The sequence below is a fragment of the Cynocephalus volans genome, chromosome 12 (genome assembly GCF_027409185.1).
Source record: "Cynocephalus volans isolate mCynVol1 chromosome 12, mCynVol1.pri, whole genome shotgun sequence".
Classification (NCBI taxonomy): domain Eukaryota; kingdom Metazoa; phylum Chordata; class Mammalia; order Dermoptera; family Cynocephalidae; genus Cynocephalus; species Cynocephalus volans.
In genome coordinates, this window is record NC_084471.1 from 17,981,912 (window position 1) to 17,998,612 (window position 16,701).

The window sequence follows — 16,701 nt, forward strand, 5'->3', positions numbered from 1 at the left end:
TTTTCTCTAAAAACCAAGGTGCTCTGAGTTAAAAGTTTACAGATGAATCCTAAGTTTGGATGGATCTGCTCAAAGGAAGACTACCCATGATCACACCCCAGGTTTTCACAGAACAACTGGTACTTTCTCTCAAGGAATGCTGGAGCCCTTGGGAAGGGCAAATGTGTCTGGGATTTTGATTCAACAGGCCCAGTGTGGAAACCCTCAGCAGGCACCTTCTGTCCTCTGTGGCTGGAAGGACAGCCCCAATTCCCAGTGCACTTGAAATCGATGGCAAGGCAGCCACGAAGAGCATTTGTGTTTATGCTTTTAAGACCATCAGAGTACTTCGTTGCTTGTGGACTGAAGATAAGATGGAGATTGGACGATTTTTTAAGTGACTATTTTGGAAGCAGCTGGCACTGTAATTCTTCTTAGGGTGGAAACTTATTGTTTGAAAAAATGTTATGAAAAGCCATTTGGGGCAAGTGAGACATCTATGCCCAGCGAAAATCAAGGATCCAAGAAGAGAGGAAATGTGGTGGGGATTGTTCCAAGAAGGGGGAGAGGAGAGTGTGGGGGACAAGGGAGGTGGAAGAGGAGGAGGAAAGGGGGACAGCAGAGTGGAGAGGGGCTGGGATTAGTTGTGGGAACTGGTGGGGGAGGACCAGTAAGCGTCCACTGTGGTGGGAGCCTGGAGAGCATTTTGCAATGGGGGGTGTCTGTTCCGTAGGGATGTAAACCCCTCCTACAAAATGTCAGTCTACTAGGATTACAGAGGCTTTCTGGGGTCTGACAGAACTTTCTGTGACGATGGAAATGTTCTATTCTGCACTGTCCAATATGGTAGTCTCTAGTCACATGTGCTACTGAGCATTTGAAATGTGGCTAGTGCAATTGATAGTGACCTGAATTTTTAATTTTGTTTAACTTTAAGTTAAACAGCCACATGTGTTTGGTGACGACCATACTGAACAGCACAGGGCTAGAGAGAGTGGCATATGCAGAAGGAAGAGTCCCAAGTCAAAGCAAGCCTGAAATTGCAAGTGCCTTGGGATTTGTTGAAATCTAGGGGCAGGCTTGAGACTTAAAATGGGAATAGGACTGGGGTGCTGAGGGGGAGGGGTGGACTTAAACCAATTTTACCTAGATCCTGAGGTTAAGGAAACTCCAAGCTGACACCAGGGTTACAAAAATATTTGAGAAAAAAGGAATAGAGGGTCCTTACACAGGCAAATTAGAGTTTCTAAAAATGGTGAGGGTTTTTCAAAATTGTAGAATCTGAATTAACAAAGGCTATTTGTGTCTGTGCACAAATATCTCACGGAGAATTCATAACAACAATAGTTGTAATGGCACAAGGTAGGTGCTTACTGAACATCTGAGTTACTGGATGACTGAGTAAACAGTACCTTACATCATTCACTGACATTATCTCCCCTGAATCTTGCAACATACCTGTGAGGAAGCTGAGGCAGCTGAGACCCTGAGAGGTTAAATGGCAAGTCCAGGAGAGTCAGGATTCCTGGTCTTTTGTTCACCCAACCTATCCCTCCTTGCAGACCTAAGAGGCCTTATCTGGGTTCTCTGTTGTGGCTGCTGCAAGGGACTGTGTAGATGAGAGAATATTCTGGGAGCGCTGATACCTGACAGAGCTCTGGTGTCATACGCATTCCCAGTGTGCTCTTCTCTCTCCCACCTGCTGAGGGGATCACAGTCTCCCTCCCCAGACTGCAAGCCCCTCCATAGCAGAGCCCATACTGTTTCCTTTCTGGGTCCTCTCTGCCACTGCACAACACGGTGCCTCCCACGCAGCCAGTCTTGGCCAGTACCGAGGGACTGAAGAAATGAATGAATGAAATAACAAAGCTGGCTTTTCCAATAACTTTCTTAAAAATTCTTTTCTCTTTGGAGAAAAAGCGTTAAAGTGTCACAGAAATGTTTTTCCCTCCCTAAGTCACCACAGAGCATCTTCCCATTTATTGAATACAGTCAATCCTCAGCCACTCAGTTTTTGGACTCTTCAGGGTGCTTGGCTCAGGCCTGACACTGCTCTTTGTTTATTTCTTGTTGATGATTTATCTGCTGGGGATCTGACAAGGGGATTCCTAAAACCTATACACTGCCCTCTTCCTGCTGTTTCGGTTCTTGGTATGCTGCACTCAGAAAACTGGTAAAGCGTAGGGCAGAACAAGCCTGCCCATTTTTGTTAGCAGATGCAGTAAAAATTTAAACATAGAAAAAAGAAGCTAATAAACGGAGGAAGAGTTTAGAGGTATTGACTCCAGTTAAATTGGGTATTTTTTGGTATAAAGTCTAGATTTTTAGCCATCAAATAGTGATCAGTCTTAAAGAATGTCTCAACAGCTTTCTTTGGCTTGTTAAATAGGCATGATCAGTGCTAACAGTTTTTTGTAGACAGAGCCCTAAGTGTGAAATATATTTTTATCATAAGGTGGACAGAGAACCCTGAGGCCGGTGGTGATATTACAAATAGTGTCATTCCTGGCTGAGGACTCCCAAACCTCTCATCTAATGATTTCCCAGTTTCTCCCAGGCATTCACATTTCTAAGCCAAACGGTTTGCCTGTCCCCAGGCTTATTGACATACGTATTAACAGTGGTGAGTTCAGTAGTTGCCTCTCAGAGCAAAGAAATTACTTTGTGCAAATTAAGTACTGAGGAAATTCCAGGGAGACATTCACTTCTTACTTCATAAAGTTTCTGAATTATTTGAAATTTTTACAGCCAAGTATTATAGCGAAGTTACCAAAGTAAGTAAGTACTTTGGTAACCTAAAAAAATAAACAACAAAAAAACCCCAGCTAACGTGCTTTAAAGTGTTTAAAAGCTGTGCATAAATTACTTAAAGTTTGGGGGCGAGGCCGGACTCACCTTTCCAAAGCTGGCAGCATTGACAGGCTGGGTATCGTTCTTCTCACAGAAGTCCAGGTAGTGCATGTAGAGGGCACTGCGAGGTATGCAGACCCCTTCTGCAATCTCATAGTTCTCCTCCAGCCTAGGGAGATAAGCGCTCAGTGAGCAAAGATGTGTCACCTGTCCCAACCGAGAAGGTTCCGTTCTTTCTGTTCCTCCTCCGGAGCTGAGCAGACCTCAGAAATAACTCTCTTCCTGCAGATGGGAATCTGGGGCCCAGGAAGACAAAGCAAGCTTCCCATGGTCATGCATGGAGTCAGTAGGTCAGCAGGATCCGATTCCTGGCCCTTTTGGGTATGATCCCAGGCCTCTTTTCCAGCCCAAACTTCTAGTCCCTTTATTCTGTGCTGTCATTGGCCTGGCTACATCCTGGCTTGATCAGGTTCCCCCCAAACTCCAAAAACTATACAGTCTTGCAGGTGCCCTGCTGCTCAGCCAGTCTTTGAGCCACACATCCACTTGTGGAGCCATTTATGACAGGTAAAAGCCAGAGGATGCTGGTCTTGGAGCTTCCAGGCTGACAAGAGCAGTGGAGAGGAACCGTCTGGAAAAACAAGTGCCCAAGGGGAGGCTGTGCAGCTGTACAGCCACTAACCCGCTTCCTGAAGGAGGTTTCGTGACCTTAGTAGAGAGCTGGCCTCTTGATTGCTTTAGAATCGCCTTCTCTGCTGTACTAGGATTCATGATTCTATACCCATTGCCTTCTCAATGATTATATGTTAGAGGTTCTAGAGGAGAGTGTTCCTACCCTCCAACTGGGTTCATTTGCTGGCTTGGTGACCTTGGGCAAGCTACTTAACCTCGGGCCTCAGTTTACTTTTGGATGTGATGATTTGTAACTGCCTCCTGAGATGATCGCGAGGATCAGATGAGGTACAGTGTGACATGCATCAGCACGGTGCCCGGCACGTGGGGGGTAAGCAGTTAGCAGGCCTTAGATCTCACTGTCCTCCATCTTTCCTCCCCATAAAACATTTTTGGGCACCTGTGTGTCCACTACATGTCCAGGTTCTGTGCTAAACTTTGGGGGATATAAAAGAAAACTAGATACAGGTTTTTCTTTCTTTTTTTTCAAGATTCTTTAACCAAGACACCAGAATTTAGGCATCCAAATGAATCCTGCCTTTGTTGTCATAGACACATTGAAAGGTTAAACTCATCTTCCAGCAAAACCGGTGTGGCATGTGATGATTTGGGAACTTCTCTTTGGGCCTTGCTGTAAGAGCTAGGAGCATCAACTACTCAGACCCACCAACAGAGAACATTTATTTCTCCTTTGATCATGAATTGGATTTTAGGAAACAACCCAAAATCATTTGGAACAAAGATTGGGGGATAAAGTGACTGGAATGACCCTTTTATCCCAAACTTTTCTTTTGCAGGGGTGGGCGGGTCAAAAATGAGGCATGATTCTAAAGCAATGAAATAAATGTCCTCAAGCAACTTCAAAGTCTCTTTGGAAGCACTTGCCAAAGAAGTGGTCCAGTGCTGTCGTAAGTGAGGTGGAATGAGGACACAGCCTCCCGAGGTGCCCGCATGAAAGGGCAGCGCTCGTTCAGCTCATTCCATCATGTGACCTAGAGGAAGTCAGTTCAATCTTCCACATTCCAATGCCACGGATGAATGCAACCCTAGGGACCCTCGGATAGATGATGAAACCTGGTGCTGCACAGTCCCAGATCATCTCATCCAGTACCCCCTCTTCTGGGAAAGGGAACACTGAGTAACTCCTGACGATTTTCAGAAATGTTCCAGGAAATGGTGTACAAGGGATCTTCAAAAAGTTCATGTAAAAGGGCCGGCCTGTGGCTCACTCGGGAGAGTGCGGTGTTGATAACACCAAGGCCACGGGTTCGGATCCTATATAGGGATGGCCGGTTTGCTCAGCAGCTGAGCGTGGTGCTGACAACACCAAGCCAAGGGCTAAAATCCCCTTGCCGGTCATCTTTAAAAAAAAAAAAAAAAAAAAGTTCATGTAAAGATTCGTATTATCTTTTAATTCTATTTTTCCAGGAACTTTTTGAAGCACCCTCGTATGCAATTCTTTCTAGCGGACCAAATTCTTTGAGGCTGGGATGGTGTCTGTGTCACCTCTGCATCCTTGAAATCCAGCATATTCCTTGGCACACAATAGGTACTCAATAAATGTTTGATGGATAGGTTATTTCAGTCATTTACTCACTCAAGAACTAGTTATTGATCTCGTATCACCCACCAGGCACTGGGGATATCACGGTGAGTGGGATCCTCGTTTGCATACAATGAACAGATTAATGGTAGACAGATGGATAAAGACACAGGTTATCTTTGATTCAACACATATTTACTGAGTGCCAGGCAATGTTTTGGACATTAAGAAAACAGTGGTGAACAAAACAAAGGCATTGTCTGAAAGGGCTTACAGTCTATTGCATGTGTCTTCAACATCATAATTTGGAACTTTCAATGTGTTTGTCTGTGGGGAAATGGTTTCACATAGAGAAGAGGTTTCTTAGCATTGTCCTAAACTTCAGGCTTAGTATGAACAAAAATCAGCCTGCAAGGTTAGCCTGGGACCTAAGTTGCCATTCACAGTATTGTTTCTCTATAAAAGTGAGTTCAGAGGTCCAAATAACCAGCTTAAACCCAAACTTGTAGGGGACATCTGAATAAGGCAGCTTTCTCCAACTGGGGTGTCACAAACATGCTTTGTTTGGCCTGAACTGTATTGGCCCAGCTTTTAAAATTCAGGACAATTCACAGAAGAATCTGGACTTCTGGCTTTTGCAAAAGCTGAGATCTGGCAACACTGGATCTGTATTCCCGCATGTTGACAATTGGCCTGAGTTACATGTGCCTTGGAGTTGGCCAGAGTCCTTGTTCCTCCCTGTGTTTCTTACACCCAGGCTATTTTCTGTTCCTTGTCTGGCTCCTGTAGGCACTTGTGCTAGAATAAGACATGATCTATGTCCTAGTTCACTTTGTAGTCTATTTGGGAAGAATTATGAGCAAGAAATATGAATTTTAAGTACTTTAAACTCCTGGCCATAGGTGCAGTTGAAGGTGGGAAAACAGAGATTAGTGTGTAAATAAGAACAGATAATTAAGGTTTCGTGGAGGAACTGGGATTGGAATTTCATAACAACAAACAACAGCAGCAGCTGGCACTTGTTGAGCTCTTATTAGGGGCCAGGCACTGGGTATCCATTATTTCATTTGATCCTCACAATAACCATATGAGGCAGGTATTATACCTATCCCGCAGATGAGGAAACTGAGGCTCAGAGAGTGTAACTTGTTTGCCCATGGTCATGCATCTTGTAAACGGGAGAGTGTGTCTCACTCCAAACCTCCGTGGCAATCTGCTGTGGTAGCTGGCGGGGGTGCCAGGCAAAAGGAACAGCAAGGATGAGAGACAAACACACCCTGTGCTTTGGATGATGGAGACACTGGTCTGGGTGGGGAGAGGGGCTTCTGAAGGGGTATCTAAAAGGAAAGAACCACGAGGGGGTGTGTGTGCAGAGAATCTTTAAATGCCACACAAAGTAATACAGCTTGGCATAAGAGTTTATCAACCCTAGAGCTGAGGAGATACTATAAAAATGTAATTTTCAGAAGGCAGCAGTGGAGTGGTACTCAGAGAGGATTGAAAAAATAAAGACTACAAGGCAGGAAGACCTAAGTGTTTCTGGATTGCTATAGGAATAATAATAATGTCATCGATAACAACAATAATTAACATTAATTTAAAGCTTAATGTGTTCTATTTGCCAGCAATGGATTCAGTTAAAAAGTTAAAAAAAAAACAAAAACAAAAACACCCACCCGAGTTTCATAAGTTTCATCTTAGACTTTCGAGAGTTCCATTAAGCAATTTCTTCAACACCTTAGACCATTGCATTACAAACATTTTCCAGTCTAATGCGTACACATGAACACTTTGGGCAGTTGGAACTTGGTGCATGACAAGCTGTGGAAAGGAAGAAAGTACCCCTCTTTGCTTATCTTTGCTTATCATTTCCTTAAATTTATTTTGGCCAGAAAAATCAATGGACACATTTGACAAATGTACATTTCAAACCATTCAGAATTTACCTTACATACGATTTTTTAGAACATTAGAGAGCCAATTAGGTTTTTTAAAGCATGAGAGTGGCACGATCAATTTATTCTTTGGGAAGGTCACCCTATGCCTTTATGGTGTGTGGCCAAGGTAGACGGTAGACTAGCAAAACCTGGCACATAGTGGCTGATTAATTAGTATTTGCTAAATAAATGCATGAACAAATTGGACCAGTTAGGAGCTGCTATAATGCTTAATTAGCTCAGCCTGTGTGAACTGTGACTTACATCCATCTGATTCAAATAGTTTGTTGCTCCTAGGGGTTCATTTAATGTGATGTATTTTAACCATGATTTTAATTCATGGGCAAATGAGTTACACTCTCTGAGCCTCAGTTTCCTAATCTGAAAGACAAGTATAATACCTACCTCATACAGTTGTTGTGAGGATCAAATGAGAGGATGAATACCCAGTGCCTGCTGTATGAGTTCAGGCAAGAAATGATGGGGCATACGATGAAGTAATGGCTGTGGGGACAGAGACAACATTTAGGGTGCAGGTGTCATGTTGCCAGATGTAAAGGGTGGAGGCAACCAAGGTAAGCTCTCAGGTTCCCAACTGGGCTGAATGGATGAATGCGGGCTCCATTCTTGATGATCAGAAATGCAGAAGGAGAGGCAAGTTATGGGGAGAAATAGTGCTTTCAAATGTGGTGTTATAGAGCGTGGACTCCAGGTAAATTCAGGCTCCTTCGTTCATTACTTAAGCCCCCTGTGCCTTGGTTTCTATTTGCTCTTCTTATGGCTTGTTTGCTTACTAAATCTGGCCAAGAGATCAAGATTAAAATAATACCAGATCATGCTTAAAATACATCACGTTAAATGAACCTATAGAAGCCACAGACTATTTGAATCAGATGGGTGTAAGTCACAGTTTACGCAAGCTGAGCTAATTTAGTAGTTACCTGTCAAAGGCCAGAGCCTTCTAAATAACTACATTTCCACCCACTTTTTGTTCCTTTTACGGGAGCTTCTGAGCCTCATAGTATCTAGGTGGCTTATGACTATGAAGCATTTTAATAAGCTCTATGAAAGAACAGATGTGATGGTGTGGCAGGGCACCTCTGATGCTTGACGAGTTTCTACGGGAATAACATCATGAGATCTTTCCCCAAACCTCCTCACAAAATCCAGAGGGTCCGAGTGTGTACTAAAGTTGCTAATTGGAATGCCCGCTTCCCTAACCAAGGCACGGTGGAAAGAAAGGCAGTTAATTATTTCTCTTCATATCTGATGAAATTTTCCCTTTTCCTCCCCTTTTAGAGGACATCATTAGTCTTACATGGTGAACAAAGCTCCATTATACCTGGATTTTTTTTTAATGATCACAAAAAAATTCCCCACTTCTTCCATTTTCTTATCTTCTATTTAACAACTAGATCATATTTGAATTGAGCATAGCCCATTATGGAGAGATAATGAACTCTGTCTGTGGGCTAACATGAGTCATTATCTGAGGTACACATTTTTAAGAAGACTTCCTTGTGAGGTTTCAGCACGCGGCCTCCTAGGGCGCATGGAGGAAGCTTTGTATCAGCACTTTACAATGAAGACTAAATGTTTCAGCACCTAGCATAATTTTCCCCTCAGTTCTCATTTTAAACCTATGATGTCTTATATGTACGCATAGGCTGTTAGTTCAAAGTGTCCACTTCTCAAGTTCTTGCACACAGGTTTAGAACAGAAGCTGTTTTCTTCTGTTTTTCCAAACAAAAAGACAACAGGCTTAAAAAAAAATAAATTCCCTGAATATAATAGCTTATCACTGAGATTGTCACAGAGATCTGAGACTGCAAACTATGTGAAAAAAACACTTGCAAAGCCATCAGGGCAAGACAGGAGTCTGAACCCTTCAATGGCTCCCGTTTGCCTTTCCACAGATTCCTCACCTTGGCATCCAAGGCCCTCACTATCCGACCCTTGACTACTTTTCCAGACTTACCTCGCCTTAGTCCCCTGCACATTCACCTCTCTCCAACCAACGGGACTGCTTGGCGCTGCTCAAACGCATCTTGTCACATTCTACCCCCACACATGTTCCGTGGCCTTCCTACCATGGGAGGTGACCCGCCATGAATCAGGGATTTATTTCTGCCATTGTAATGTCTGAATCAGACCAGAACACAGAGCAATCTAATCCCTACCCTATATTTGGTTTACAACCTACTGAGTTGGTGTTCCAGAAAGACCTGGACTTAGCCAGGTTCTGGAAGCCCTCTGCTTAGATTTTGGTTATTTGAGTCCATTTTTGTTTTGGGCAAAAGCCAGGCAGTGTATAACGCATAGTGTCACAGGATCCGGGCTGTTACCAACGCTTCTGTGGGGGCCTACTCTGGGGTTGGTAGCCCAGGGCTGTGGTGGTCATGGATAGCAGCTGAGGTGATTTGGCACTATTTCCTACCATAAGCTACCCCCTCAATCTTCCCTCTCTGTCCATTCCCTGTCCCCACTCATCTCTACTTCACTTTGCCATTACAAACAGGGCCCAAAGAACATCTTCATGTGTGCCCCTTGCACACCTGTGGGGGTGTTTCTCCATGTTGGTATCAAGAAGCAGAATTGTTGGGCACACACTCTTAAAATGTGAATAGGATTACAAATTGCCCACTCATATGGTTTTTGCCATTTTTACGGTACAAAATTCTTTAAAAAAATAAAATTAGGAAAGCTCCACAACATAGCGTCTCCTTCTCTGAGGAATGTATGTCTTTCAGGTCATCCTGCTTAATCTTCCTTTCTCCACCTGTAGCTGAGGACTTCCAGCAGGACACGGTCGCAGCTGGTGGCATTATCTAGCCCCTCAGGTTACCTTCAGAGCTGAAAATGTTCAATCTCCCTTTTTGGAACCATGTTACCTAACTCGTATTAGAAAAGCAAGTAATGCTATGTCACTGTCGAGTAAAGAATCACGTCAGAAATGAGTGCAAAATGTCCTTTACTGCCTACATCCAATGAGTCTGGTCTAGAGCCATGGCCTGGTCTAAAACCTTAGTACTTCCTCTGCGGAACAGTGCCAGGTTCAATTTCCTACCTATGACTTCCAAGAACACAACATTTTAAAGAGAAACACTAAGTTTATTTTGTTTAATATTAATTTGAAATATTAACAGCTCATCAACCACCCTCATTTTTATTTTTTCAAAAGAAAAGAAAATGCTCCCTTTCCCCCCACCTCCCGAGAAGGTAATAGTTTGATCTTCTATTGTCTTCCTTTTGGGAAGGGCCTCATTCCTTCTGTAATCGCTGAAAAGGAAAATGTCCCCATCATGAAGGCGCACGAGAAGCTCCAGATGGGCGACAAGGGAGGTGTGCGAGGGCGGGGGGCGGGGACAGTGCTGGCAGCAAGTAGGCTGGGATGGCGGAGCAGGCTCCTTTCCACTTCCAAATTCTCTGCATGAATAGAGGTTATTGTGCAGCCAGGATTCCAGCAGCGCTCACCATCCCCAGCGAGTTGGGATTTACTAACCCTCGTGACCGAGGATGCTGGAAAGTGTTTGGCAGAAGGCACTTGACAATATTTGCCTGTTTTCTGCTGGGAGTTGCCTACAGATCACGTGGCCCTGATTATTTTAGGCTGCTTGGCTGCTGTGTTATTTGTTTGGAGAGCGGGCTTGGTCTCCAGGGCCATGGGGAGGGGGCTGGTGGCGAGGAGGGGGAGGAGGAGAAGCAAATAGCTCCTGACCCACTTCCCAAACTAGCCAAACGTCCCCAGGGAGCTCACACTGGCAGGGCGGCGCTGGTGTCTTCTCCCGGGCCTGCCCGCCTTTCTGTCTGGAGGGGCTGCACATTGCCACCCGAGATACGGGACAACATCAAGGACATAAATGCCTCCAAATGAGATGCTTGTTGTAGATCTAGGTTCCTGTTTTTTTTGAAAGAAAGTATTTTGTACTGCACGTGAAGATATAAAATGGTAAAGCATTTGAGTGGGCAATTTTTGCAATCCCATTAACATTGTAAGAGTTAATTTAATTTTAAGTGTGCGCCCAGAAATTCCACTTCTTGATGCCCATGCAGAGAAACGCTCCCACAGGTGTGCAGGGGAGCACGTCTGAAGATGATCTTTGGGGCCCTGTTTGTAATGGCAAATATGAGATTTGGACACACCTAAATGTCCATCAAGAGGGAAGTGGCAAAATGAATCCTGCTGTTGTCTTACGTGAAATACTGCCCAGCAGTTAAGACGAGGCTGTTCGTCATGAACTTACATGGCTGTAGCTTCATTCCGCTGAGGGAGAAAGCAAGTTGTGGATCAATACAGTATGACAGGTTGTGGAACAAAACTTTTAGCGTGATACTTCTGCATGCTTTTTCTAAAGGAGAAAATACTAAATAAAAAAACCCCCATAGTTCAGAAATTTCTATAAGTACAAACGCATGTAAATGCATAGGCAAGGGTCTGTAAATATATACGAGGGTACTTCAGCAAGTTCACGGAAGGACTCATATATCTTTCAATTCTATTTTACCACGAACTTTTTGAAGTATCCTCATATACATGCGTACGTGAAGATACACGCACACACACACCTGCACACACACCTGCACATACACATCTCACGGGTAACAGGGTTGCTTTTGAGAAGGAAAAGAGCTATGGTGAGGAATGGACTTTAGCCTCGCCTATCATTTTTTAAATTTTTAACAAGAAAATACTACTGTGTAAATAATTTTTTTAAAAAAATACTCATTGAATTTACTTATATTCGGGGATTAAAAAAACTAACAAAATAAAAAGAAAAAAGAAGAGAATTAGACAAAAGAAAGAAGAGATTGAAAAAGTACGTAAGCATCAGATTTGGCTCTGACTCCCTGGCAGCCAGAGCAGAAAGGGGACACACTGTGAATTATATCACTTCCTTGTAGAATGGAGGTGCATCCAGTTCCTTTGAGAGACCAAGTTTTTATACTGACACTGTATTCCAAACAAACAAACACAAGTCACTCCTGTGGAGCTTTACGTAGGCGGTCACATGTCCTCCACCACAGTTTTAAGCATGACTCTGTCCCCATCTAAGTTTGGAGAAATGTCCTACTTGTTCTTCCTACTGTTTATATGCTCTCCCCTGCCAGCCTCTCCCACCTCCTCTCGTGTCACTCTACTCCTTGTGTGCTACGCTCCAGCCACGTGGGCCACCTTCTCCCGGTTCCTTGAACAAGCTCAGCCTGCCTGTCCCAGGAAGGAGTCGTGGACGCTGTGGTGTGTGCCCAGGTTACCCCTGAGGACTGAGTCATCGTTCCCCACTGCTGGGAGGTTGGTGGCTGAGGCTGAGTCCCTCTAGGGGAGTGGTCCTCAGCAGAACGTGGAACAAGCTGCCTCTCCAAGGTTACAACCCACCCTAGGGGCAGCCCACATCCAATGATGGACAAGGGAAGGGGAAAAAAAGGCCTGGATACTCTGCCTCCATTTGGATCATCTCTGAAGACCATCCCAGCCTCGGAACTCCCTCTGGGATCCACGGAACCCACCTATGATCCTTCACATGCCCAGGGGTGTTGATACCAGGTGCAAGCCTGAATAAGCCACCTGTTAGCACACCTGTGTTCAATCTGGAGAGCCAGACCTACAACAGTAGGGCCTTTGTAGAAGTTGTTCTGTCTGCCTGGAATGTTCCTCTGCCCCAGGTGTTCACATTGTCATGGTGTCAATGAGGACTGCTTGTCATATATCTATCTGCTGAAATGTCACCTACTCGGAGAAGCTTTCCCTTACTGCTCAACTGAAATAGCCTCTGAGACACTATCAGCCACTTCTGATTCTCTGCACGGCACTTGTCACTATTTATCATTCGTTTTTCAAAAATTTATTACCTGCTTCTTCCCCCTCATCGGCCCCTGTCCTTGGTCTGTACTATCCACCGCTGCATTCCCAGAGCCTAGAACAGGGCCTAGCAAATAGTAGGTGCTCAGTAAACACTTCTTGATTTAGTTAATGACTGAAATTCTATCTTAAACATATCTTAGAAAGGGAATTGGAGGACAATTTGATGTTCTTTGAAGAATTTGATGCCTTTTGATAATAATAAGACTAAAATATACACATTTTCTGATTTGGCTTTGAAAACAATTGTATCATAAAAAATACTCCACTGTCTGACCTTGGGAATCAGAGGATGAAATTTGTTCTGGAATGATCATGTGACCCTTTATTTCAAAGAATAGATTTTTGTAAAGAATTAAGTACTGTGCATACACAGGAAGGAGATAGCCCTGCTCTGAGATGTCCTTGTGGGACTCAGAAGGCAGGGGTGTGCTGAGGCATTGTCTGAGCCCCCACTCTACCCCAGATGCTGTTCAAGCACTTCACATGTAACACCTCATTTCATCTCCATGACCACCCGATGAGTTAGATTCTATTGCCATCCCCATTTACAGGTGAGTAGACTGAGGTGCAGAGACTCTAAGGACCTTGCCCAAGGTTTCACAGCTAATGAGGCAGAACTGGGAGTTATCTGACTTCTGAGATTGTGCCACTTACAGCTTCACTGTAGCCAGGCAGATGTCAGAGAATCACAGAAAAATAGACATGAACAAGGGTATTTTCTTGTAGTCCCTTACATTTTTAAAAATCTGAAATGTATAACATGTTCAGGTTATGAAAGTAAGAATGTTTGTCAATTCCTTGCATTTCTAGAAAATCCCACTCCCAAAGTCTTTTATATTGATGCCTCATTCGATGTCCTGGCATTATGGGAATTTGCGTGGCCATAATATTTGAGGAAGGGTGCAGGGGGAGATTTGATCTGGGAAGTAGAGTAGAATCTTAAAGCAAAAAGCAACAAATGCAATGAGAAAAGGAGTAAAGGGACAAATGATGCAAACAAGTCAAAAGGCTGGAAATGGAGCTCCAGAAAACATTTGCCACACTTACAGCAAACCAAGCTGACTGTTGAGACCCTTGTTAGGGAAGACTGAGTTACTGTCCCAAATGCTTTCTTCTAATGTTTTCCTCTCACCTCTGGATGGATTAGAATAGAGAATCTAATGTGATTTGCTCATTAAACCCATCTGCTTCCTGTTCTGATCTGTTCTCTCTTCTCTATCCTTCCAGATTTTTCTCTTCCTTTCTTCCCAAGCTTGGGCTTTGCAGTTAAACAGACACAGCCAGGTTCCTGCCTCTGCCACTTAATGTGTGCATAATCAGGCAAGTGATTTAACTGCCTCAGCTTTATTTTCCTGATCTGTAAAATGGGCATAACAATATCAACTTCACAGACTTGTGAGAATGAAATGAGGATGTATACAAAGTGCCTCTCATGGAGGCTGGCACATAATAGATCCGAGTTCCTTTCCCCTCCCCACTTCTCTTTCTCTCCACTTTGTTCCCTAATTCATTCAAGTTTGCTGGGCTGCAGTGCTATGGGAATAATAGCCTTTAGTTGCCAAGATCCTCTGAGGGGTGAATCTCAGGCATAGAGAGCTCCGGTGTTCAAAGCTACAACATAATTTCCAAGTAAATCTTTTTTAATTTGTAAATATCAAACATGAGTACAACCACTTAAACATCATTAAATATTTCATCAAGTCCAGGAATTCCAAATATTAAAGAGAAAGCCATTCTTGTAGATTATTCTTGTTAATGTTATTAATGTTAAAATAATTGCAGTATAGTTGCAGTTAATTATTAATTCATTAACGGCTCTTTGGTAAGGGGGAACAGAACTCTTTCTATAATTTGCTGCAACATTATTAATTGTAATAATGGATTATTTTAAAATCAATTAATACCGTCTATGTGGAATCCAGTCCTTGCTAGTGTTTTGATAATGGGAAAAAAACTACCCCAAAATAAAATAAACTTGAAAATTCAAATCTTCAGACTAGATCTAAGTTGAGCATTTTACATGCACCTGTAAATTAAATAAATTTCATGTGGGTTATTGGATATCAAGTTATCACAACAGTGTGAAAATATCCAAGTGATATCCTATCCCAACAGCAGGAAGATATGAGCATCCCTTCAAGAGAGGAAGTGCTAAAAATGGAAACTTACCATTGCAGAGTAGCAGGAGTGGAGTGGGGCTTGGATGCTCTATTATTTTCTTTTTCCTCATCTGTCAAAGGAAAGAAAAAGGAGCTAACTTCAGTAGAAAACAGTAGGAAAAAGTAAAAGTCCTCTCAGCCCTCCCAAGTTTCAAAAGATTATGTTTCCCTCAAATGTTGATGCTTTGAAACAATATTTTGGCCTTTCAAACATGTTAGACTTATAATACTTTAACACACACACACACAATAAAAGGAAAACTGACTTTTATAAAAAAAAACTCTTATGTCAATTTTATTTTTATTTGACACGATACAGTAAGAATTTAAAGAGCTATCTTTCTTCATTACTCACTTGCTATTTTCCCAACAACAAAAGCAGGACAGACTCCACGATTTTGACCCTAAGAACATACTGACTTCACTCACTGCCATGAACTGAAAGCTTGTGTCCCCCAATTCATGTGTTGAACCTAATCCCAAGGTGATGGTGTTTGGAGGTTTTAGGAGGAGATGAAGTCATTAGGGTGGAGCTCTCGTGAATGGGATTAGTGCCCTTGTAAAAGAGACTCCAGAGAACTTCCTCAGCCCTTCTACCATGTGAGGACACAGCAAGAAGACAGCCATCTATGAACCAGGAAGTGTGTCCTCACCAGACACTGAATCTGCTGGTGCCTTGATCTTGGACTTCCCAGCCTCCAGGATTATGAGAAATAAATTTCTGTTGTTTATAACCAACCCAGTTTATGGAATTTTGTTACAGCGCCTGAACAGACTAAGATGCTCACCAATTGCTCTTTGCAACCCCAATGGAGCAGACAGTTAGTATACGGTAGGGAGAGTGCTTGCAAGTGTTCAGAAGAATCAGGTTAGCAATACAATAGAGCAGGGGTCAGCAAACTTTTTCTGGAAAGGGCAAGCTAGCAAATATTTTAGGGTTTGTGGGCCAACAGACAAAATCGAGAATATTATGTACAATTTATGTGACGAGAGAAAAAAATTTCCACAAAATTTTTGACAAAATTAAAAAGGAAATTAATAATAAGTGAATATAATTTTTGTAATATAGATCTATTAATAAGAAGAATTAAATTATTTGGGGGGGTAACATTTCTCTTACTTGGGATTCAAAGTTAGTGTCTCTATCATCAAATAGATTGCAAAAGTTCATCTGTAAAAGCTGTTTGTAGCTTGCAGCTCTACAAAAACCGGCATCAGGCCAGGTTTGGCCCATGGGGCCCTACTTTGCTGACCCCTGCAATATAATCTGAACGACAGATTAATTTTTGAATACCTAAGAAGAATTACTCACAATTTTATCATGGATTAACAGAGAAATACATATAATTAGCCTCTTATCCAATTCTTAATGAAGATTACTGATAGAAATAGTTAACATAAAATAAAATTGCTTGATTCATAAAATTTGACCCAAGGTAATTGGTACAAATAACAATTTCAAAAGAAAATTAATAATGCAAAAACCTACAAATATAACCAACAAAATTTAATATGGATATATAAAAAAGATCAATAAAATTTATAGGTGGATAAAATTTATATGAAAAAGAATTGGTACTCATGGAAATAGTTTAAGTAAAACAAAATGAAAATTGAAGAAAATGAAAATGGCATATACAATATAGAAAAATTTTCCTAAGATTAAATTAGCTCTATAAAGTTGAGTCCAGAGAACATTTT

At 42.5% G+C, this 16,701-nt stretch overlaps 1 protein-coding gene across 1 annotated transcript in view; it reads right to left on the reverse strand.

Annotated features, from left to right (window-relative positions):
- RFX4 (regulatory factor X4) overlaps nucleotides 1-16,701 on the reverse strand; it is a 131,638-nt gene that overhangs the window by 86,412 nt on the left and 28,525 nt on the right. The window contains exons 3-4 of the mRNA XM_063075663.1: nucleotides 15,011-15,071; nucleotides 2,875-2,998 (exon numbers count right to left, since the gene is read on the reverse strand). Of these exons, the coding sequence (XP_062931733.1) occupies nucleotides 2,875-2,998; nucleotides 15,011-15,071 (185 nt within the window). The remainder of the gene's footprint in view (nucleotides 1-2,874; nucleotides 2,999-15,010; nucleotides 15,072-16,701) is intronic.